Source organism: Pezoporus wallicus, unplaced genomic scaffold, assembly GCF_028554395.1.
Source record: "Pezoporus wallicus isolate ANWC-B61680 ecotype Strahan unplaced genomic scaffold, APGP_CSIRO_Pwel_v1 contig_6923, whole genome shotgun sequence".
Taxonomy (NCBI): domain Eukaryota; kingdom Metazoa; phylum Chordata; class Aves; order Psittaciformes; family Psittacidae; genus Pezoporus; species Pezoporus wallicus.
The window spans coordinates 1,419,837-1,446,137 of NW_026637289.1; the positions used below are offsets into that span (position 1 = coordinate 1,419,837).

The 26,301-nt window shown below is 39.4% G+C and overlaps 1 protein-coding gene across 1 annotated transcript in view; it reads right to left on the reverse strand.

Annotated features, from left to right (window-relative positions):
• Positions 1 to 26,301, reverse strand: part of PREP (prolyl endopeptidase) — a 100,284-nt gene that overhangs the window by 30,061 nt on the left and 43,922 nt on the right. The window contains exons 9-10 of the mRNA XM_057404683.1: positions 17,373 to 17,570; positions 13,666 to 13,769 (exon numbers count right to left, since the gene is read on the reverse strand). Of these exons, the coding sequence (XP_057260666.1) occupies positions 13,666 to 13,769; positions 17,373 to 17,570 (302 nt within the window). The remainder of the gene's footprint in view (positions 1 to 13,665; positions 13,770 to 17,372; positions 17,571 to 26,301) is intronic.

Sequence of the window (26,301 nt, forward strand, 5' to 3'; positions counted from 1 at the left end):
TTCTTTCAGTACCTCTGGGTAGTGTTGATAAAATTAAATCAACTGCTAAATGAAGATGCAAACTACAAATTACCCTCAATAATAAATACTGCACACTGATGAATTTGTACTGGATCATAAGCAGACAAAAGCCCACAGAAAAAAAAGCTCTCATAATTAGTGGATGAGCTGTTTCTGGGTATAAAGTGAAGTGCTGCCTGGCTTTCTGTTTCTTTGGAAAAAAATTCCTCCAGAATGCCCCAAGATTTAATAATTTTTAATTTTTTATTACTTCTGATCTTACACTGTGAGCATACAATACTGAAGTCTCCTGAATGATCCCACCCATATATGGTCCACTTACACAAGTTCACAACTGCATCTCTGGATACTTATCAAAGCACTTGGTGTTCAAATTGTCCTCTCTCTTCACCAGTGAATGACAATTTAAGGAAAACTAACCTACCAAATCTGTCTAGATAAAATCCTATTGACTATGCACTATTTCTCCTTCCACTGGGGAGGAATAACCCCATGTGCCAGTACAGGTTGGGGGTTGGCCTGCTGCAAAGTAGCTCTGTGGAGAGGGATCTGGTAGCTCCTGGTGGACAACAAGTTGTCCATGAGCCAGAAGCAATGTCTCCTGCGGCCAAAGTGGCCTGGGCTGCATTAGGAAGAGCACTGCCAGCAAGTCAAATGAGGTTATCTCTACTAGCCCTGGTGATATCACACCTGGAGTACCATGTCCATTTCTGGGCTCCCCAGTACAAGGGACATGGAGCTCCTGAAGCAACTCTAGCAAAGAGGCACTAGAATGACTCAGGGTCTGGAGCATCTCTCATATGAATTAGAGATGTGTGCACGTCTACGGGGGTATGATATAATAGGCATCACAGAAACATAGTGGGATGGCTCCTATGACTGGAGTGTTGGAATAGAAGGTTACAGGCTCTTTAGAAAAGACAGGCCTGGCAGGCAGGGAGGGGGAATTGCCCTTTACGTCAGGGATAGGCTGGAGAGTATGGAACTCTGTCTGGGGACAGGTGAGCAGTCAACAGAGAGTTTGTGAGTCAGGGTTAAAGGGAATACAGCTATGGGAGACATTACTGTGGGGATCTGTTACAGACCGCCTGATCAAGGAGAACCTGCGAATGAAGCACTCCACAGACAGGTAGGAAAAGCCTCACACTCGCAGGCCCTTGTTCTCATGGGTGACTTCAACCACCCTGACATCTGTTGGAAGGACAGTACTGCCCGGCACAAGCAATCCAGGAGGTTCCTCGATTGTGTGGAAGACAACTTCCTTCTGCAAGTAATAGAGGAGCCGACAAGGAGAGGTGCCATGCTTGACCTCGTGCTCACCAACAGGGAAGGGCTCGTTGGAAATGTGACTCTCCAGGGCACCCCTGGATGCAGCAATCATGAGATGCTTGAATTTGAGATTCCCCAGGACAGTGAGAAGAGCGTGCAGCAAGCTCACTGCCCTGGACTTCAAAAGAGCAGACTTTGGCCTCTTCAGGAACCTGCTTAGTAAGGTTCCATGGGATACAGTTCTAGAGGGCAGAGGGGCCCAAGACTGTTGGTTGATATTCAAGGATCACCTGCTACAAGCTCAGGAGTGTTGCATCCCAACCAGAAGGAAGTGCAGCAGGAGGGCCAGGAGACCTCCTTGGATGGATAAGGAGCTCCTGAGGAAAATTCAAATGAAAAGAGAAGTTTATAATAAGTGGAAGCAAGGACAGATGGCATGGGAAGAGTTCAGGGATGTTGTCCGGGAAGCTAGGGACCAGGTTAGGAAAGCTAAGGCCCAGTTAGAATTAAACTTAGCTAGAGGTATTAAAGATAACAGGAAGGGATTCTACAGGTATGTAGCAAATAAAAAACAGACTAGGGAGAACATAGGCTCCCTCAGGAAGCTCTCAGGAGAACTGTCTACCCTGAATTTGGAGAAGGGTGAGGTTCTGAATGACTTCTTTGCCTTGGTCTTCACTGGCAAAGGCTCTGACCAAACCAACCAAGTCGCAGATGCAGGGACTGTGAGAATAAAGACCTTGGGCCCACTGTAGGAGAGGATCTGGTTCGAGACCATCTTAAAAATCTGAACATGCACAAGTCCATGGGTCCTGATGAAATCCATCTGCAGGTCCTGAAGGAGCTGGCGAATGAAGTTGCTAAGCCACTGGCCATCATATTTGAGAAACCACAGCAGTCAGGTGAAGTTCCCGATAACTGGAAAAAGGGAAATATAACCCCATTTTCAAGAAAGGGAAAATGGATGACCCAGGGAATTACAGACCAGTCAGTCTCACCTCTGTGCCTGGCAAAATCTTGGAGCAGATTCTCCTGGAAGGCATGCAAAGGCACATGAAAATCAACAAGGTGCTTGGTGACAGCCAGCATGGCTTCACTAAGGGGAAATCCTGCCTGACCAATTTGGTGGCCTCCTATGATGGGGCTACAGAACTGATGGACAGGGGTAGAGCAGTTGATGTCATCTACCTGGACTTGTGCAACACGTTTGACACTGTCCCATATGACATCCTTGTCTCTAAATTGGAGAGACATCAATTTGATGGATGGACCACTTGGTGGATAAAGAACTGGCTGGATGGCTGCACACAAAGAGTTGTGGTCAATGGCTCAATGTCCGGCTGGAGACCAGTAACGAGTGGTGTCCCTCAGGGATCAGTGCTGGGACCGGTCTTGTTCAACATCTTTGTCGCTGACACGGACAGTGGGATTGAGTGCGCCCTCAGCAAGTTTGCCGATGACACCAAGCTGTGTGGTTCGGTTGATACGCTGGAGGGAAGGAATGCCATCCAGAGAGACCTTGACACGCTTGTGAGGTGTGCTGATGCCAACCTCATGAAGTTCAACCATGCCAAGTGCAAGGTCCTACACCTGGGTTGGAGCAATCCCAGGCACAGCTACAGGTTGGGCAGAGAAGAGATTCAGAGCAGCCCTGCGGAGAAGGACTTGGGGGTGCTGGTTGATGAGAAAATGAACATGGGCCGGCAGTGTGCGCTTGCAGCCCAGAAAGCCAACCGTATCCTGGGCTGCATCAAGAGGAGTGTGACCAGCAGGTCAAAGGAGCTGATCCTGCCCCTCTACTCTGCTCTTGTGAGATCTCATTTGTGGTATTGTGTGCAGTTCTGGTGTCCTCAACATAAAAAGGACACGGAACTATTGGAACAAGTCCAGAGAAGGGCCACGAGGATGATCAGGGGACTGGAGCACCTCCCGTATGAAGACAGGCTGAGAAAGTTGGGGCTGTTCAGCTTGGAGAAGAGAAGGCTGCGTGGAGACCTCATAGCAGCCTTCCAGTATCTGAAGGGGGCCTGTAAGGATGCTGGGGAGGGACTCTTCATTAGGGACTGTAGTGATAGGACAAGGGGTAACGGGTTAAAACTTAAGCAGGGGAAGTTTAGATTGGATATAAGAAGGAAATTCTTTCCTGTGAGGGTGGTGAGGCACTGGAATAGGTTGCCCAGGGAGGTTGTGAATGCTCCAACCCTGTCAGTGTTCAAGGCCAGGCTGGACGAGGCCTTGGGTGATATGATTTAGCGTAAGGTGTTCCTGCCCATGGCAGGGGGGTTGGAACTAGATGATCTTAAGGTCCTTTCCAACCCTAATTATTCTATGATTCTATGATTCTATGATATGAGGAAAGCCTGAGGGAGCTGAGCCTTTTCAGACTAGAGAGGTTAATATTCATACTTTTCCAAGGTAATCACTTTCACAGTGAAAGCAAGAGTTGTAGCTTCAGTTTACAAGACATGCTATTATTTGCTTAGCTTTTTTCCTTTAAATTGCAGTCTGCTCCAAGCAGTGGCTACACAGCCTCATTTACTTTGCTCCTGGTCCTGTCCTATGAATAACTTAGTTATACCAAGTCTGAAACAAGTCTATGTAAAATCTCACCAATATTTGAAATTGCTGTTTTCCACTCTCAACTCCATCAATCTGTTTTCCACCACGATGATGAATGTTAATTAACATCAGCATAAAAAATCCTAATCCACCAAGCAGTTTTGGCCCTGGGTGAAGACAGTATAATTTCATTGTGCTGTGTGATATGTGTCCGAAGTTTATATGCATTTTTCATTAGTTTTAAATATTACCAATTCTAATTTGTCTCCTGTATGCAGTAAATGAGTAGTTATCATTAATCTTCCAAAATCAACTTACTTCGCTGTTCTGATTTCAAGCTGTTGTTGGTAAGGGCCCTGTGATGGCCTGCATTTCTGTGCTATCCAGCACACCGGTGAATGTGGTCCATGACTAAGACTCTAAAGTACTACAATAATGCAAGTGCATACAGAAGCACCAACCTTCTATTTTGTTATCCACAGGCTCCTGTACTATCTTAAACCTCTTTGGATCAGTCACATGTCAAGCCTAATAGATGACTGCACAAACTAGTTACCAACTTGTGTGCACTGGAGTCCTGCAATTCTGAAACACAAACCTCTCAGATCTGCCAGAGTCATTTCTATTCTGAAAACATCCCAGTCCCCTGATAGTCTACAAAGACACCATTCAGAATGAGAGATGCATCCCACGTAAAGTATTTAAATGGAATATGGAGCTGCTGGGAAGCTTAACTGCTAACAGGAAACACTGAGATGCTGCAGAAAAGAGGTAACAACAGAGTGCTTTTTGGAATGCATAACAAAGGGAAGGCAAAACTACCTGAAAAAGTACAATGCAATCCAGTAAGGCCAGAAATGTAACATACTATACTCTGACAGGTGCAATCACATATAGTCAGAGAACAACTGACTAAAAAATAATTCAGAGAAGTATTTTGGGAGATACAGTACATGCCAAACTGAACTTACACGAACAATGAATTGCTAAGGAAAAGGCAAACCCTAGAGTGGGACATCTAAGCCAAAGTCTCAACCACAAGACTTACAAATAACTCTTTCTGCTGTATGCAGCATTTGCGAAGCCTCAGCTAGAGTGCTGTGTTCAGTTTAAACCATGGCACACCATATACTGAGCATCTAAAGAGACTCCAGCGAGAGGAAGAAGAGTGATAGAAGGCCCAGCCAATACAATCCGCTAAAAAAAACAGAGTGCAGGGGTTTTCTTATATATTTTTAGTCTAAAGGAAAAAAATTGCAAGGACATAACAATGTCAATCTCTAAATATGCACAAGTTTGCTGTAACTAGAAGAGAATAACCCGTCTTCCATGTCTGTGAGGGACATTAAGCAATTCAACTGTGGCAAGGGAATTTACGTGAGACCTTGTGCTTGTGAAACTCTGCTCCCTGCAAAAGCTTTCTAACAGTAAATACAGTGAGACACTGGAACAGATTGCCTAGGGAGACTGCAGGCTTTTAAGTACAAGGCAGACAAAAGCCAACCAGGCTTTTTTTTTTTTTTCTGTACAGGCAGAAGTGACCTACCACTGTGCTCAGGACAGATCAGTATGCTCTAGCTGTGGTAGCCACAATGGTCAGTTTTGGGACATGGGTACATGCCCATGTCACCACCACCTCCAACCACATTCAGGAACTTTAGTTTCTTCTCTTTCCCTGTTTTTCTGTCTTTTGGTTATCACAGCAGTTCTACAGGTTTTTTACTTCACAGCTGCCACCACCTGCTGGGTAATAACAGCTGGTTTCTGTCTCGCAGGAAAAGCCAATATCCTACCTCTTGGACTGTAACACATTCCCTGCTTTGGAAACCTAATGACTCTTCAACAGACTTACACAACTCTGCCAGCACAGTGCTGAAAAAGGCAACCAGGAAAGTCTAGTTGTCTTGGTGGCCTGATAAAGGAATTCAATGCTTTTTGCTACTAGATCAATGGCTCAAACGCTGGCCCACACCAGTGATGACTGACAACCTCAGTCATCTAATAATCTTTTCCCAGCAGTGTGAATAAAACCAATGACTGTAGCCCCAGAGCATCTGTCCTCAATGGAACATTATCATTATGGTTTAACACCCTCCCTGCTAGGCTCTATGAGGCAAAGTAATGGGCAAGCAGATGGACAGAAAAATTCCCACACTCTCAGAGAAGCACTCTCATTCTGAACAATGCTGGCATGCTGAAGCTTGACATTTAGCCTCAGAAAAGGGACAGAGAAAATAAAAGTGGCAGCTACCACTTCTTTCTTTACTGTGCTGATGGAATTAGTCATTCAATCTGCACTATACAGGACACACAAATACCATACTGATCAAAAGACAGGGTTTTCTCAGCATGTAATACTATTAGAGAGATCGAGACTTGGGGCTTTTTAATGATACTGAAGTTTTATGAACTGTTACTTGTTTAAGACTTTAATAACTGGTGTGATTAAGTTTTTAAACCATATCTGAAGATTGAACTCAGAGGATCAGCAAAAAGAGGAGTAGCAAACTACTGCCACTAGAATAGCAAACCATCAAAACATATTCCCAGTGTAACCTCATCAAACCACGGACAAATTTCATTCTGAATCTTCCTGTTCCTGTAGAATGGAGCTAATAATACTCACTACCTTTGAAAAATAACACCAGTATCTTACACAAAAGGGAGAAGAAAAGTTGAAAGAAGATTCCCAATGAGAATCATTAAATAGAATTCTCACTTATTTTGTAAGAGAGTTAATTAAAATAGTAATATGTTCATGGTTAATTACTGGAGATGAGATCAATCACAGGAATGAATATGAAAGCTGGAGAAAAAAAGAGAAGGGAAGAAGTCTTCAGTGATTTGTTTAGAAAGAGGACAAGAAACAAGCATTTTTACTGCAACAACAGTCTCATTTTAATCCCTGTATCAGTAAAGAATCTACCAACAGAGATTCCTGAAAGCTTAAACACACACATTCATTTAAGGTGCCTTGAGTGAATGGCCTTTAAGATCTTTTTCCTGATAGGAAATATATTTCACCATTTATTGTAAGAATGAAAACTATTTTTTTAATTCACAATTAAAAATTGAATAATTTAAGACAGGGAAGATGTAAAACAATCCTTTAAGCTCCATCAGAATTGCTTAAGCTCTTGTTTAAAACTCCTGTGTGTAAAAAGGGAGCTCACACTACACTATGTTCAATGGTTATAGCTCTGTTTTATTCTATGTTATTTCTCCTTGTGTTTTAAGGAATTCTGAGACAGCGATGGAGCACAGAATGCAGCCTGGGATCAAGCATGCCAACTAATATCTCCATCCACTAGAAAAGTGGAAAAGAAACCACTGTAAGTTCAAAAAAAAGTTCTACTAAGGCATAAGAATAATATTTCATAATAAGTTTTAGTTAAACTACTAAGCAATTCTCTCATAGGCTTAAAACATGTCTTGAGCATGAAGGTCCTACAGACTGACATTTTAAGCAGCTTTTCAATTCCCTGCACACTTCACAGAAAAATAAGCAATCTAGTACTAAAAGCTTGGAACCAGTGAATCACAAAGCCTGTATGACAATCCAAATGAACTCAGAGACTGGTATTTTAGTATTATCCCCCATACAGTGTGGTCTGGTATTGAGCTGATTGTTCCAAAGAGCAGTTCTGTACTCTCTCATCCCAAGCCACATTTCCATTGTTCTGCATTCTGCTGAACAAAAGCTCCCACCATCCTAAACTATGCAACAATCCCCTGCGGTATGGAAGAAGGGGAGAAAGCAATACCAGACATTTAGACCTTAAAACAGCGTTTGAACTGGACTGGCAAAGAAAACAATGCGAAGTCCTACCACTTCATCCTCTTACTTTGAATAGAGAGATCTGGTTCCTACTCCAGACATTTAAGGAATACCATGGTCTGTGAGAATTACTGGTGAGAATTACTGGTAAGAATTATCTGAAGTGTACTGGATGGAGCTCCTTAAATATAATCAGTGTAGAACCAACTGCTACTCATCTGCTCAGGCATACGGATTTAAAAGGTCAAGAGCACATAAGGTCATTATGGGAAATTCTTCACTTGATACTCTTCTCGACATGTATGAAGTCTAGCATGGAAGTCCTTCATAATGCCAATTTTCCCCCTTAAAATTACATGTACTCTGCTTGCAAATCTGTAACATATTTAATACACAATCTTTCAGCTTTCAAGAAATTTAGGGCTTTAAAATTAGGGGACTACATTTTCAGTCAGTGCTTTTTCAGTGACTTGCAATTAGAAGAGGTAAAAGCAGATTAAAGTGGTGTGTTTGTAACAACCACATGCCACGGTTGTAAGATGCTAAATTCACATAGGCAAACAGCCAATACTGCCACAGCTGTCACTGTGATTTTGTTGATGTCCTCCAGAGCAAGCCTGTTGCCTTGGTGCCAAAAACACAGACACTGCCAAAACACTGGCAGAGTTCAGAGCTGAAGACTTCAGTCTTCTTCCCAGGAGCTCCGACGGAAGCAGCTCAAAGCTCACTGTCCCCCTTCAAGAGAGCAGGTGCCTGCCACACTGTGGCAATGACTAAAATTGGTGCATTCTATGATTTGTTCACATTCCTTCCTCCCCCCAATATTCCTTCATTTTTTTCCTTACTGCAGTGTGGAACCACAAGGAAATAAAAGCAATAAAATAGAAACAAACAACAACACTTATTTTCCCCAAAGTATTAATTCTATCCTTCCATTCTGTAAGATCAAGACAGGACTGAAACTCCAAGTACAGTCAGAAGCAAGGAAGTACCACTCCTTTTGGCTGTGATGGATTCTCAGAAGAGGGAAGAAAATGATGCCAGAAATACTTACTCCCCTGAAGGGAAGACAATTCTTTGTTCAGAATTAATGTAAAAAGTCTATGCCTTTCCTCTCTGGTATGAGAATGCTTTTCCTCAACAGAGACAGTCAAAGCTACTGAATTTCTTTCCAAACTCCAGTGATTAATTCATATACACACAGATAAGGAAAATAAACAACATTAAGACTATCACTACAGCCATACTGAAAAAACAATGATAACACCAGTTCTTGCATTGCTAAGCAGGTTGAACTTACTACATCTCCCACAGGACACTGCCCTCCTCTGCTGCTCTGTTACTTTTTATCTTAATGAGGGAATTTAATGCTCATGGAATGACACCAGCAGCAATGGAGAGATCCAGGAATAGCGTGGGCAGATGCTGTGCACAAGTTTCTCCCACAGCTCTGCCAATCAGCCTCAAGCCTGACTCATCTGCTTTCAGTATTGTGTTTTCCTGAAACTGTTTCTTTTTCCTGTGCCAAACTGTATGGTGCAGAGTTCCACTAGGTATTAAAATGACTGTAGACAAATTTTCCCTATCATGACTCATAACTTGAAATCAGGGATGTAAGGGCTTGAAGATGGGGGTAAAAGACTGAGGAATAAACCATTACCTATAAAAATACTTTCTGCAAAAGAAAGAGTAGAAAATTAATCCCAGGTGTCCCCCCCTGAAGAATAAATACCCTTCTTGTCCTTCTTTCATCTCTGCAACAGTATCTAAACAGCAGCTGCTTCTGAATCAAACTGAGTTGTAAAACTAAGCTGTGTTACAAATTTCACCGTTCTTCTGCAAGGGCTACTCTGAAGTGCATCTGTCAATAGCAACATCTGGTTTTGTTTCATCTCAAACTATTTTAAGGGCAGTACTGGAAGGTATTCAAAGTATGGCAAAAGGAGCCAAACAACATTTTTATTGTTGCGATTTCAACACTTACAAGCCTGCATATCAGCCTAAAAGTAGGCGAGTTGTGAGCCAGGCCAGATGACTGTTTATCCACAATTAAGTGTCACTGTGAGGTGTTAATATGGAGAGGTATGCAAGAACTTAGTTGGCAACTGTGTGAAGATAAAAAATAAGGACTATTTAAAGGAGCATTTGTATTATTGACACAACAAACAGTAAAGACTCTTTATTTAAAGGAGCATTTGTATTATGGATGCAACAAACAGTTTATGGCAAGTGCCATTTCCAAGTTCCTGTAAAAGTCTTTTTTCCTCCTGTAAAACCCAGCCCAGGCCATATCCTGAAAAAGTTTGTCATCGTGATGGATGGAAGCGTGCATGGAAGGAAAGACAGATTTCAAGGAGCCTTTGGCAGAGGAAAAGTCATTAACACAACTTAATATACCATTTAATAAAAGTAGCCAGGATAATTTTTTGATGTGGCAAGCATTTTAAACAGAGTGACTTTTTCATGAAGGTCAGAGAGTCTTCCAAGGTAAGGGCATATACACAAGCTATTGCACAGTAAGTTAGACTATGTACTTCCATGGTGTCAGAGCCAACAACCTGCAGGTATACTCTTAGCCTGGTGGAAATGTCAGGTATGTTGAAACATCTCTCCCTTCCGTGCAATCTAAGTTGGCTATTTTGCTCTTGAGCTGCCAAAGGGTAAGAACTTAACCTCAGGTATTACAAAGCAGCTGCTCTACCATAATTATACTTAGCGTAGTAAACTTTATTACTGGTCTACACTTGCACTGCACAGCATCTGTGAAACACTGCAAAGTGGATCCAAAAGAATAAGAAACAAGCACTGGCAATTTCTAATTGCTGTTAATTCAGGTTTCATACACACGACACCTTACACCTCAGTTCAAATCTTCTTAACTCGGTTATTTTCAAAGACTGCTAAAGAACAACTCTTCATTAAAGTTTCATATATGTTACACAGAGAAAGCTAGGAAGTTAGCTAGCCTTAGCAGGTATTTATTAAGGTATATGTGAATAAAGGAAGAACCTTGGCAGGAGACCTGCCTTTCATAAAGGACACTGATCAGGACAGTCAGTAACATTTTTCTTTACTGCTTAGTAATTCTGATGGAAAGTAAAATTAAGAAATAAATTCCACAGTGGTGTTCACTGTCCTGTAATCAGCAATCTTTGCCTATTCTCAGTATATATCTTGAACTCTTAACTCTGAGTTTCTTTCATAATTCCCCCTGAGTTTTGCAATGGCTATGCAAGGCTTTCATCTAGGCTGACAGTCATTTATAAGCTGCTTTGGTAAGCTGCCATTTCCCTTTCTCTCCTCCAAGAAGCAGCATCATCAAGGGTCCAAGTGGGACCCCACAAATGGACACAAGGACTGGCAGAAGTGGGCAGCACTGGCAGGCTGAGTTACTTATAAACGTAACCAGGCAGCCCCAGGTCTGGCTCTGACAAACAGCCTCTTTCTCAGCTCAGCTGAGATGTTTCTGTTTATTTGAATGATAAGGGAAAACTTAATTCCCAAGATGTCACCATACTGAGATCATTTGTTGATAAAAGGTAACACTAGATGAGTGGTGAGACAAGACTGCTTTTCATAAGCACTGATCCCAGTGTAACTACATGGGTCGCATTTCCCTAGAGCTGGTACTGAACAGGAGTAGGGAGAAAACCAGAAACAGTGCCATTGACCTATTGCATTACAGCCTAGCGGTGAAGCTCTGCCAGTGATTTACAAAGTGAAGGCTTCCAAGAGCATAGCAACAGCATGTTGCCTCCTTGAAATTATTTGTATTATTCTTCTACTTTACCTTATTTTAGCATGTAATTGACTTAAACATAAAATGAGATTTTGTTTTTCCAGACATTTCATAAAATTCTATTTACTGCAAAAATACATTATTTCTAATTTATGGCAACTCCTTCTAAACTCTTTTTAATTACATGGGTATTTGTGTTCCATTATTATCCTTCTGAGTCTGATGGCAGTATTACAATGTACCAAGTTCTTTCCTAAAGAGAATGCTGTTTTCTTTCTCTTTTTCAGCTCACTATACCCTGAAGTTATCCTGAGGAAGTCCCTTAATGAATTTAGGAAAAGCAGCAGAAACACATCCTCTGTGAGAACATTTCCAGCAAACTGTCCTCTACAACACTTTTATTTCTGTCTGGAGACACAGAGACATATGGGACTGTTTACAACCACCTTGTGGTTGTAAACCTGGGTCCTTGCTGAACCCAGGACATGCACACATACTACTGTCATTATGCTTTTAGAGAATCTGTCCTGTATATATGCCAGAAGCAAAATTAAAAATAAGAGATTAAGAAAAATATCTAACCTCCTTTCGAAGACTCCAAGTTATGCTGTCACACTGTTGCTTAACTATCTCCCTAGGTCATTTCACCTTTTTCCTGCCTAAGCTTATTTAAGTTCCACTTTATGCACTGGATCTTGTTATACCTTTGTGTATAGAAAGAAAAATCCTCTATTCCACTCTTAATTTACAGATGCGAAATCCTACATATAAAATAATTAATCCACTATTCAATATTTCTTCTATAAATTGCAGGTATTAAATATGCTAAGCACCACAGTATAACTGTTTTTCTAGACCCCTAATTATTTTGGTTGAGTCACCATCACTGGAGATATCAAAAGACATGTGGATGCGTCACTTAGGGATATGGTTTAGTGGTGGACTACGCGTGCCATCTTAGTGTTTGGAGTTGATGAGCACAAAGGTCTTTTTCAACCTAAATGATTATATGATTTCAGCAAATTTCAATGAATCCTAAGACACACTTCTTGTAACTGTAGATGTAGCTTATGGCCTTCCAGGGATTACAAAGGGAGCTCTGGGATACCCACTGACATAACCTACCTGATTTCAGATTTTGAAGTGGGATAAATTGCTCCCTGATTCCCAGATGTCTCACCCACACTTGGTTATACTGAAATGCAGATTATGATAATGGGACCATTTAATAAGCAGTTGACATCATTATAAATCAGTAACCTGCCATCCTTGTTATCTGCCAGTCTTTGTTAACTCCAAGTACTTTATCAGCAAAGATTTCATTCTCTAGGTTTCTGAGGAGTTTCCTGAATGTCATTAGACCTTGCTAGGAAAGACTCCACTCATTTCTCTCCATGTTCACATCTCTCAGAACTAGGCTGTAAATGATCGATGTCTGTAACTAACTCCATTTGCGCAAACTTTTAAATGTGGGGGCCTTTGTTTTATCAGGGCAAAAAGTCACTAACTGCTTCACAGGGGTTTTTATTAGAAATATTTATATATATGTATGTATGTATTTAAAATTGCTTTTACCTTTTGCTCCTTGTTCTAGTTCCAGCACTGCAAGAAAATCCTGCTCTTATGACAATCAAAGTTAGTTTCTCCAAGTGTAACTGCACTGATGCATTAATGAACACAATATACTCTGGCACTGGAGGAAAGGTGGACTCAAAACCTTTTGAGTAAGAACTCAAAATTCTTACACAGCATGCATGAAAATGACTTTTCTGCTCACACCACTAGATATTCCCCTGCTTTTCTTCAAAATAATCATGGTTAAGTCCTGAAACACAGAATGTTTCACCTATTGCTGTCACTTTCACCAGTGGGCCTCAGAATACTTTGGAATAGCTGGGAAGATGACTGGATAATCCAAGCTTCCTCTATTTCTCCACTGCCTCTTAAGTCTTGCCCTATGACACACTTGCCTATGGCAGCCATGGCAAGCTGCCCTGGAAAAAACATGGAAAAGCAGCTGCCTGATGTTAAAACAAATATCAAAGAATACCGTAATATGGGAAAAAAAGTAAAGAACATATTGTCTCATAATGTAAGGAAAGTGAGGATTGAGTCTGCCCTGGTTACCTGCAGTGACGTCTTCCAATCTCTCTAATTAAGAGTTGGTAGAATTCCTTCAAAGTGAGAACAGACCTCAAACCAGGAGCTAATTAAAGCACTCTCATCCTTAACCAAGTGCAATTTTCTTAAACTCTTGCATAAGTGATTACAGCAAGACAGCAGGATTCATGTTTATTACCTGAATTGTCTGGTAAACTGAAGGATCAAATCCTTTCACAGTCACCTCCCGAAAAACTCTTGGCTCCAGTTCCTCTTTGGTCAGATCACAGTGATATATAATACCTAAAATAGAGTGCAAAGTTGTCAGCTTAGTGTATGTCTATCATTAAAAGGATGCTGATTTAAGTGCTGTGATGGAATAAAGAATGGCAAAGGTAACTTGGCAAGGTGAAGAACAGTAGCTCTAGACACATTCTTTCAGTTAATATATAATTTAACACATACATATATGCACTTCATCTAGGCAGGGTGCAAAGACTTTCTGTACAGAAGGAATAAATCTCTGTGCCCATATAAAGCCAGCTATCCAAAGTGGCTAAAGCAAAATGGAAAAATCCTTGTTTTCACAAAGTTACACAGCACTTATTGAAAATGATGATGTTGGAAGAAATAAACAGGATGTCTGTTTTGAAACATCTCCTCTAGAGCCACCATACTGAGACTAAATATATCAAGAATTTCATTCAGGTCAACATTTTTCTCTTTATGATAGAGTATTTTGAAAATACAATTCAAACAGACTGCTGGATAATGGAAAAAGCTAAGCGTTCACTTGAAATTGTAGCAGACTGGCACAGTTACCTGTGTAACTGAACAGAATTTGGTCTCATGCAATTTATTTCACAACCTGATCCTGCAGGTTTGAAGGCAACTTGACTTTCTTGAGTTGCACCCATGATTTCCAAAGGACTGTGCGCATGAGAAAATTTATGTATATAAGCAGTATAAGATTTCTAGGTTGCAGCAGAGGCAGAATCTTAGAGACTGCAGCAATCTAGATATTAAACAGACATGTAATTAGCCAAGAAGAATTCTGTATTTAGACTATGAATTACATTTCCTGTCATTCATCCTTAATAGCATCTGAGCATAAACACTTAGGGTAACATTTTACAAAATCCTAATATTCATGGATATACTGCAGATACATCTGATACATAAAACTAACCTCGGTGTCAATTATTCTTTGTTTTTCAGCTTTACAAAAAGGTGGTCTCTATAAAATTTAAAATGTGTACTAAGGAAAAGAACACTGAAAGTTAAGGCAAAAAGCTCCTCAATGTCATAAAACTAAGGTGGACAGGACTTGATTGAAATACTGTTGTATTGTCTGTATTTTAAATACTTTCAGGAAATCAGAAGTAATTATTACAGAGGTTATAGCAATAAAAAATATATTGAAACATGAAATAATGAGGAAACATATCTGATACAAGAGATTGTTCTCATTAAATCACTGACTGTGGAAAAATCAAAAAGACAGATTGGCAAAGGAACAGAGATGAAAATTAACATTCCTGATAACTGATAAAGACTTTCTATAATGGTGAATTAATAGGGAATCCTATCTGCTGGGAATTAATTTTTTTTCATTTATCACAAGTAAATAGCGAGCCTAATGCAGGGTGACAGGTACAAACAAGTATTAAAACGGCATTTCCCTTAAAGATTAGGATCCAGAAAGTCATGCCAAAGCACAAAGAAAAGCACATGAGGTGGTAACAGGCAGAGCAGACATTTGACATATATTTACAGCCACCCAAGCTGGATAATGTATTGGCAAACATTACACACAGAGCAGGCCGAATAGCTGCGTATTAGGAAACCACATGATAAAGTATAAGCGCAGTCACAGACTGCATTTCAGGAGTCAATCAACCTAACATTACAGTAACATGCAACTGAATCCCTGATACTGCATCTCTTGTTCTATTTTTAGTGGCATGGCAGTTAATATGCAAAACCATAGTAACATTGGTGCCTGCACTCTTTTGCTGGGTGGCAAATAAATGCAAAACAATAGAGTGCTCACTTAAGTATCCTACTGGAGTGGACAGCATGGATAACCGTATTTTTTAGGGAACAGCAAAAATTATTTTTATGGTGTCGGAATCTATGGTTTTAGAACTGCTTTCTTCATTATTTCATACATACGTTTATTATTACTTTTGTTTTGGGTATTAAGCATAAATAAACAAGAATTAACATTAAATGTCAATTTATTTCTCATTAGAAAAAAAAAGTACAACTTAATACAAATGCAAATTATATTGATGTCTAATTGCAAAGTATGAAGATCTATGTTTATCAAGGACCAGCTCCATACCTTTTGTCTGATTATTCCACTGATGGGGCAAATGAAAGCTGCATGCAAAAAAAATATCCACACACCTACCTAAAAATTGTCTCTCTGGTCTGATTTCCTTACCCTTTCCTTATGCCCATACAGTCTACCTCCATTTCTTTCCTTCCTATTTCTTCTAGATTCCAGGTTGCTCATTGCAAACTCTCTGTAGATGCCAAGCACGTGGATAAAAAGTCTGCCTAAGCAGCCAGCAGGCAATGAGAGCAGCCATTGCTGGCTGACAAGCCACAGATTAAAAGAGATCTCTGGGCTCTTCCCCTCCACATGTTTAGCAGTTGCAGAGACTCTGCTGGCTCAGCAGATGTGAACAGTGCAGGCTTGTAAGACTGGCAACTTCTTGCCCATGAGCTGGGATGTGAGCAAATGAGCTAGCTGAACCATCATGCTGGGATGAAGTCAGAGGTAAATTCAAGAGTGTCCTTGAGCTTTTCTCCAGTTGCAATGATCTGAATGCTGTTTAAAAGAGGAACTGGAAACCTATCGTATTTCTGGTTATGCAAACAGTAAGATAATAATAGGAAATCCATCACCCTTCTTATCTGCTAAGCAGAAACATAATTTTGATAATTTGACACAATCCTTTAGGAAAACCAGAAAACCTATCAAAACTGTCATACAGCCATTTTGCAACGTGGCTCTGCTCTAACTCAAACAGAGGAAAAATATATGTCAGATGCTGTAAGAACAGTTTGGATCATCTTACGATTCATGATCACTTACAGCCCTGGACTAAGATAAAGATTATGAAGCCTATCTCTCCTCTCCATACTTCAATCCTTTCCTGCATTAGCTATTGATTGTTTGGGCTATAAAGGAATTTAAAATAAAACAGCAACAGCAAAAAACTCCAACAAAAACAACAACAAAAACAACCAACCAACCAAAAAACCCCAAACAAACACCACCACCCCCCAAAACAGCAAACACATTTTCTTGTCATATACTAGCTTGACAATTGCATAGAAACTCCCTTATTATTCAAAATCCTAGAATACTTAGTGATGTTCCACACATGTATTACAGAATATTTTGGACAGCTCTGGCTTTGCAAGAGGATTCCTACAGCAATCCAACAGATGTAAGCACAGATAGTAAGAATGCTCTTATGAAGCTATGCATAAATGCATCACAAAGCTATCAGAAAAAAAGTGCCTTTTTAAAATGTTCTTCAAAATTGTGATGAAAAATCCCAGTGAATACATTAAAAATTGTCTTCAACAGAATTTGTAAACTTGTATCTTGCTGTATGAAGCAAGAGCTGTGAGAATGCTACGGTTTCCTCTCTAGTACAAGCCAGTCTTACGTAATTTCTCAATGCAGCTCTCAAATATTAGTATGCTATTATTGAGGCCTCATGGATCAATGCCTGGTACATTTTGAAGTGCACAACCACTGTTTAACTACATGGTGGGGAAGCAGTTTTCACCGTATCTTAGAGATACCTAATAACTACTAAACAGAAAATGAGAAAGATACCGTTTCCAAGAAAAGTAACAATAACTAGGGGAAAACAATCTTACCTGGAGATAAAAAGGAAGTAAACTGATAGAATATTTCGGTGTCCTTCTTTTGGCCACTATATCCCACAATACTGCCAACTTCTAGGGGGAAAGTCTTGAGATGTGCACCAGTAGCTAGGTCATGAAGTTGCAGGATATTCTTCACATCATGCAGATAGCACAAAACCAGGAAGTTGGACCTCACACAAGCAACCCATTCTGCAGATTGCAGAAAAGAGAAACAAATACAGTGAAAAGAATTGTTAAGAGGGAAAACAATCAGACATAATCTGACTGCAAAATTCTTTAGCATTACTAAATACATGAATCAAAATTTCTGACACACATTGAGGTTAAATCTTTAGAAGTCACCTGCCTTCTGAAACAAAAAGGTGAACCCAAAAGTAAAGGCTGACATTCTTTGGAAACACACCACCCACGATGCTTGAAGCTAATTTATGCAGACAGAGGAGTAATGAACTGCTCAATCGAGATACTTATACATTTGTGGTGCTTATAGACCATTACTGCTCTTAAATACCACATATTTCAGTGTAAAACCGAAGAAAAACACTGATCTTTGCCAGGAATACTTGTGGAAATGCATGAAAACAGAAACAACCATTATGATTCAGACTTAAGCTAAACTCGTAAGGACAGACATGTCCTGTACTGCACACTGAAATATAGCACCTTAAGTATTCAGGAAGCAATTCTCTTAAGTAAGCTCTACTGGATATAAGAAAAGGATTAGTCTGAGGTGACATCCTCAACACATCGTCACAAAAAAAATGTTTATTCAAGAAGCTAATGTTAAACGGCATTCTTCAGACGGTATGCTAGTAGGAACACAGTCAACATAATCTGGCAAAAGGATCAAGGAACAAAATCCTCTACAGAGGTCATTTCCTTTATACCTCTCCCGGCAGTCCTGGACCTTGCAGAGCTGCCCACCTCGGCAGTGCAGGCACGAGAGCTTCTGTTTCAAAGAACCTTTCACATTCTGAGTTTGTTCCTCAGAACAGTTACCAGAAATGTGTGAACTTTTTAATGGAATGCTGATTTTCTTAACTGGACTTTAGGAAAGCTAAACTGTGAATTGTAGAAACTCTTCAGGGCTCCAGTTTACCTGGAATATATCATGTAACATTCTCTCCTGTCTCCTCTGCCACTGGCTTTAGATCTTTAGTGACAAATTCTATTTCTTTACTTATGCAGGAAAAAGACTGAAACCTCTTCATCTCTCTTACTACTTCTGTCATTTTAAAAAATAGCTACCCTACTTTGCAACAAAAGTATTTCAACTTCTTCTCATTAAGTCACAAATCACACACAATCAAGACAAACTACAAACCAGGTTAAAAGTCAAGGAAAAAAAAAATCTGGAAGGAAAGAAGGCCATTTTTCGTTTTTGTTTGTTTGTTTGTTTGTTTGTAAGACTAGGTGAAGTGATGATTCTTGTCCTCTACCAACTTCAGATGTGCAGCTTCTCATACTGGCAACCTAAATTATGGCAAGGTACCACGGAAAATGACTTCTCTAATGTGTTGTAAGCAAAACCCGAAAAGATGGAATAAAATGAGCAAGAAAAATTAGGTAGAACCAACAGGGGCACGCAGTAATGTCAAAGTAGCACTGTGAGGAGTTTAAAATACCAATATTGGAGGAAAAAAACATCGAAAACAAAACAGAAGCAAGCCAAAATTGACTGATTTTCAGTTTTACAGTTTTATGTTATGCACATTTTAGCAGGTCTTTTGAGTTTCCCCAGAGTCCTATAAAAACAAATAATCTGAATTCAGAGTTTTACTGAAGACAGTTTTTTATAAATGGATCTTTGCACATTCAGGTTCCAGAACAAAAGTTCAAAGTTGTATCATGTGCTTCTTCCATTAGGGCTAACAAAGTCTTTCTGAATTGTAGGTCAAAATTCTTTATTCTGTAGCATTTAGCTTCTTTAACAGTCCCTGCTTTCATATACAGCTCAGGTCGGTCATGACCCCCTACAGCTCCAAGACCTTAAAATCCTAATAGCTCAATACAGTCTACTTTCCTTTTAGCTTGCTCCTGAAAGACCTGAATTTAACACTAGTCTGACTTTCTAGCCATATGAATTTATGTTACATAAGCACCAAAATGAAGTTTTAGTACTCTTTTCTTCACAAAGATCACTATTAATACTTTTTTACCCTAAGACATTCCAACTTCCTCATGAGCTTCCAGCCTAAATCTGGGAATTTTCTAACCAAAGCCCCGGAGTACAACACTAACTGAAATTTCAGCCACGAAGCCAGGACCTGAAATAATAAGATACAGCATAACATAACACTGTTTATAAATTAGTAATTCGTGTGTAATTTTAGCTCTGCAGTGACTTAAACTGCTTAAGTGAGGCCAGAGAACAGAATAAACTTTGTAAGTTTAATCATTATATCCAATTACATATTTTGAAATACAGCATTGTTCTTGGCTGTATGAACAAGGAGAATAAGCAGTAAAATACTTATTACATTGTCACTGCACATATCTGCTAACATTCATTTGTATAACTGGTTTAACGCAAATATGAATTTAAAAAAACAGCATCCCTACAGTAACACACTATTTTTGCTTGCAGATGTAACTAAAATGTCCATTTTTTTTACTCTTGAAATTTCCTGACACTTGAAAGCTTCACAAAATGGATTACAGATAAACTTTAAATGTATAATATATAGATTTGCTTCAGCAAAAATACTACTTAAGCAATTTTACAATTAAATTGTGATGACCCTTAATTCCTCACTGATAATTTTATGAAGCATTGCTGTTTAATGAGTGTTTTAATTAAAAGCTGAAGCACATTATTACTTTGACTTAAATTACGAAGAGATATTACTCTTTTACTAAAAAAAAAAGCAGTTGCTGCTGGTTTATGTGAAGATTCCTGAAGAACTTGCCTAGAAACAGCAATATTAAATCAAATCAGAATCAAAACAGAGCAAAACACTGAAGCAGACATGAAAGAGCAGGAAAAAAAAGACACTAAGAACCTACGTTTATACATAGCAAGCTAAAACAATGCTGAATTATTAACAAGAGGTATTTTTTGACTGCAAGCTATATGCTGAGTCTCTGTTACTCCCATGCTTGGCACAGATAACTGCAGATACTGTTGAGTTTGTTGCATTAGCAGACTCCTTGGTTTTGCCCATGCTTTGCAGAACACATATTGCATACCTCTGCACTTCCTGGAACCTTCTTCACATACCTAAAAGTTAAACCTGACAACATTCCTGAAGGCACCCTTTATAGACAATAGGCAGAAAAAAAGTACCTTTAGAATGCAGTTCACCCAACTGTTTTGGATACACCATTCTGGGATACTGTGAACTTCTTCGCTGAGCAGTTTCTCTAACACAAGTGGGATTTTTATAATAAGCTAACCATCTAATACCTCTCTAATATATAAGGTTGGTTTATTTTCAGTTAATACCGATGAACAGAGCAGTTATTTTCACAGTTACATCTAAATTTATCAATTATTCTTCAGTATACTTACAATCCACCCACTTACAATACCCATTCAGGCAAGGGACTTATTTAACAATAAACAAGTAGAGGTTGCCTCTTCCAACCTGAGCCTGTTGGCTCAGGCATCAGAGAGATGGACACAGCTGGAGGCACTGGTAGGTACTGAAAGAATTATTGGCACTGACCATTTCTCTCTGAAGATGACAATGACCACCTGGATAACTACAAAAGATTACACACAATTTTTCAACAGCTAAATTTGGGCTAGACGAGTTATACCCCTTAAGAAGGCTTAGAAAATTAAGCTCAACCACCTCGAAGTTGCAGCTCAACCTCTTAAAAATTCATATACTGCTGCTTTACAAAACCTTCAGTATTTCGACAGTCTTTATTAGTAGCAAAGGCATGCCACTAACTTGGCACCTGCAACATTGCTATGAACAACTTTTTGAAACTTTTTGAAAAGTTTCAGAAAAAAAAAAAGGTTGAATCCTCACACCAAACATCTGTGCCACTAACCTTAATTACTTATGACAGCTCTGACCTTTCATTTCTGCAGCAGTAGCTACAGCACGTCAAGTGTCCAACTGTACAAACATGCTTTGACAGATGCAGACTGAAATGTTGATGGAGAACATGCCAAGCAAGAAAAGCTAGGTAGTCATGAGCTGTCAGCAAAAAACTGCTGAGTTACTTGCTGCACAGTGTGCTTGCGCATCCTCTCAACAACTAGTGAATATATTTCCATGGACTGACAAAGCTGTAGCTGGATGATCATTTTGGTTTCTTTGGTCATCACAGACAGCAACCACATATCACAGTGTCTCCAAGATGAACAGGTATCCATGGTGACCTCAATTAAAATGATCTGTAACCACATCTCAAGGCTACCTATGGAGAGACTTGAAAGAAAAACATGAGCAATTTAGAGAATAAGACATCAATCATTCTGAAACATGAGTAAATGTTGATGAGCCCTCACAACATAAAGCACGTGTCTTCTCCCTGACATGCCATCCTCAGTGACAGCCTGCCATGTTTAAGTTAATGGAAAAGCTCCAACCAATTTCAAGAAGTATTTTATATCCCACATCCTCTCAGCATGACACACAAACAAGAAACCTCAAAGCTCTTCTGAAGCTGCAAACATTAGGAGAAACGCTTCCTTAAGTAACCTAAGGCTTTAGCCATCTGTGACTGATGCAGTTTTTCCATGGTAAAGAGAGTTAAACAAAGCCACAAAAGCCTTGTAAGGGGAGCAGAATAAAACTTTCAGTCAGGAACATTCATCTGGACCACATCTTCTCAGTGACTGAGGGACTGTACCTGGCTTGGCCAGAACTTAGGGGGTGCTTTTTATTGCGGGGAAACACTGGAGCTAAGCCACATTCCAGTTGGTTTGTTTGTTGGGAGGGACTGTGTGTCTGCATATGTGTCCCATTTCATATTAGAAGATTATCAATCTGGTCATTTGCATTGCAGCCATTTCTGTCCTCACTGCCACACTTCTGCACTAGCTGTCTCTGTAGGATGTTTCCTCTGAGCTGTACACAGGTGGTCACACAACTGTTCCTCACAACAGAGACACAATCCTTCATGCACCTGCTTTGCAAGCAAAACTCCCAAGAGTGTAAGGCTACAGGTACTCTGAAAAACACTGCAGGGTAACAGAGTACACAAGCTTCCTGACAGCCAAGATGAACACATGGGATTACTCACACCCATGCACACACATCCTAGTCACTCAGGATCAACAATTTCTTGGTGCATATTCCAGACTTTTCCTCCTGGTTTCACTACAGTGCCAAAAGATACATTTCAGTTCTGGGAGGGGAGTTACTGCAATTCTTAAGCATTTCTGAATTAGCTAGCAGATTAAAAGTATGAAGAAAAATACTCTGTTTCACCTGGAGTGCACATTCCAGCTGAGGGAAAGGAAGCAGTTTTTATCACTGAGTTTAGATGTGCAGATGTGTGCAAGGTACAGGAGCATTGCTGGCTTAGACACTGCTTGGTAAATGGCTGAGATTCAAGGAACTGTTCAGGATCACTCATCTTATCTGTGATACATTCAGGAATATGTCTTATTTCCCAGCCCTCCTTACTCAGGGTATCTATTCTGTTTTTCTTTAAATTGTCACAAGTACAGGGCTAGATATAACTGCTGTTCTCAAGGTGTCTTGTGCTACCAGCATTAAGCACTTTTTGGGGGGAGTCAGAGTTCTCAAAATTAATTATTTAGGCTTCTAAGGACAGCAAGTTTATCCTATGCCTTAGAACCAGTGTTGCAGTGACTGTAATGATCAGTTTACATTTATGGTTTCATAGCTGCCTTTTAAGTAATTTAGCACACCTACTTGCAGCCATGTGGTCATTTAAAGCCCTAGTTCAATGTTAAGATGTGAATCTCTCCTATGGTTATATTTTAGACTCCCTGAAAATTAAAAGTAACACTTTATAAACAAACTCCAATGGGGAGGAAATGAACCTCATCAGACTTCAGTATGCTCTGAGGCTCCCCTCAATTTCATTTTAAAATAGCTGCAATTTAATTCTTCCCCTCAGCTCAGAGTAGAGATCTAAATTTACCTCAGCTCTGTGTGAAATCCCTGCTGAAAGGTGTAAAATGAGGTGTGTGTACGACCTCATTGCAGTAGTATGTTTGGTTTTTTTCCTGTAATTCCCAAATTAGCTTATTTATAAACAGTTCTGAAAACAAAAAAGGTCAAAGCCAATAAAAAAAGTCTGTCTCGAAGAACATGATGGAACCAAATGACATTCACATGGCCTTGTAGGCATATGTGTTAATTTTTTAGATTACATTAGCTATTTAACATTTTCTCTAAGAATTCATTAGGATACTTTGTGGAATTTCTCTTTTTGCACTGATAGATGCTGGCAATTCTTAATCCTGAATTAATTATTCATAAATAAGTCTATTCCTGTGTGTGCACAGTGCATCTTTTATGGAACTGAATCTATGCAGAAGGCTATGGCTACCAGGCTCTTCACACCAGAGTAGGAGACTTTTGGAGCCAAGTACCTATATATCTCAGTAAAACACATTTGTGACCTAAAGCATCACTAAATACAATGTTTGTAAATAAATTCTAATACTTTTTATGAAGATGTAATTAGTTGTCACTCTCACACATATTTAATATTGGACATGCAGCAATACTGTTTTATCCTTTCAATCACTGCTGTCCTAGCTTTTGCAGAAGGGGTCTCATTAGATTGTCATCTCTGGATCACAGAAAATCAAATTCACTTCACTGTAAGGCTTTCAAGACAATGAATTATTAACCGTCTTCTGCTACAATTATGTTTACCTAAATAAAATCTTGGAATTATTAAAAAAAAAAAAACATAACAAAGAGACTGGCTTGCTTGCTGACTTCATCAAGTGAAGGAGTATTTTTATTTATTGAGGGCTACAACCTCTTGAACACAACCAAAATCCCTTACCTTGATGCTGAGAATACAACACTAATTTGCTTTGTCTGCCACGAAGAAGCAACTGAACAATCCAAACTTACTTTACTGTAGCGTTAAGATCAACTTAAAACTCACAATTTGATTTTTTAATTTAATCCAATTCCTTTACATACGACTCCAAAAAGCTGAAGAAATGGACATAAGCCTATTCTGGCTTCACATTCAAATACAGTAGGAGATTAATGACACACAACAGACTCCTGAAAGTCACCCTGATGGTTTTATACGACAGATTATGTTTGCTTTCAAGTGTTTAAGAGCTGAATGCCTGTTGTGTTTACAGTATGAAGGCCAGTGCCCTCAGCAAACCCATTTATCAGAACTTTGTTTTCTAAGTGCAGTTCTTATGTTTGTATAGTCAAGGCTGTCATGTGTAAGCCATTAATGGAGTGTTGCATGCAATAAATTATTCTTTCATGTGCACAAACATGAACTCAGCATGACTTTGCCTTTAGAATGAAAGCAAAATGGAGTTCAGCTAAATACTGCAGTGTAGTGAAGAGCAGATGTGGCCTTTATCTTACTGGGAAGGAATATATAGCCACTGGTCAAAGCTCCTTATGCTGCCCAAACCACATCTCGGGTAAATCCACACACAGTAACTAAACTTCATGTCAATCACATGCTTCTGTCCCATTCTATTTGAACACTCAGCATCCCCAAGTCAATTCTTCAGCTTGGTCCCACTTTATAAATTGCTGTTCCTCATAACTTAAGCATGGCTTCACAGACTGGCAGCAAATTTGCATGCAACCTAATCAGACTTGGAAGCAATTTTTCACTTACACGTCTAATTTATTACCTGCTTAGGAATTGAAAGGTACTTCCTCTAAGATGTACATGGCTCCTGATTCAAACAGTTCACAGTCTTAAGAGTTGTGTCTCACCAAGCTACAGTTTGCTAGTTTTGTGTTTACCAACATGGTTTGCAACATCACTGCAATTCTGGGTGTGCTCAGAGTCACTATTTATGTCACAGTGGGGACACACTTTACCTAGGCTGTGGCAAAAAAACATGCAGAGCACACCATGAAATGCAGACAGAGATTATATTTTTATGTGTCTTGAAAAGCAAGATCTTAAGAGGAATTTAAAAAAGTAGCCAAATAGGTTTGTCTCAGTGAGAAAAGACAGAATTCTACTGATTCTATAAAGCAGCTCTTCACCAGAAAAGTAGCAAAGATCAATGAACTTGTACAAAGATGCTTTAATAATTAAAAAAAACCAAATAAACAAAGCACAAAAAACCCAAACAAAAACCACAAAACCACAAAAAACAACAAGCGGTCTTTGTGAATAGCTATAAATACGCTAGTCAGATAAATCATAACTGTACCCTCTATTGTATGGAGAACACACTACATAAATGTACACAAAGCAATTTTCAAAAAACGGCTCACAGAAGGGTTTTCTGCATTATCTGAAACTAATTCAAAGTTTTCATAGAAATTTCCACAAAATGATGAGACTAAAAAAAATACATCTTCATATTAATTATATCAAAACAAAAAAAAATTAATGTTTAGAACTTGCTTTTATATTTAGAGAATTCCATGCCCTTCAACTTTCTTCAGGCTTTTTTCCAAGTGTTGTCTATTTGTCTTATCCCATGAATAAAAGAAAATCCTGTTTCAAACTCTGAACAAGTCTGTTCATAGTGTGCTACACTATTGCCACTCTTTCTCTCTGCTTCCAAGTCCCTCTTGCTGTAATCTCCAACTATCTAGTAAATATTTACTACATAGACATGAAGCAGGAAATGAGAGGACAGTATTTTCCTACAAACACAGAGTTAAAACAAGGACAGATGAAGCAACTTCCCTTTGACCACACAGGACATTAGAGATAGAAATAGATCCTGTATCTCTCGAATCTCAGCAATCTTTTAAACCCGAATCCTGAACAAAGTTTAAACACAGGAAAAAAGTAAGAAGGTCTG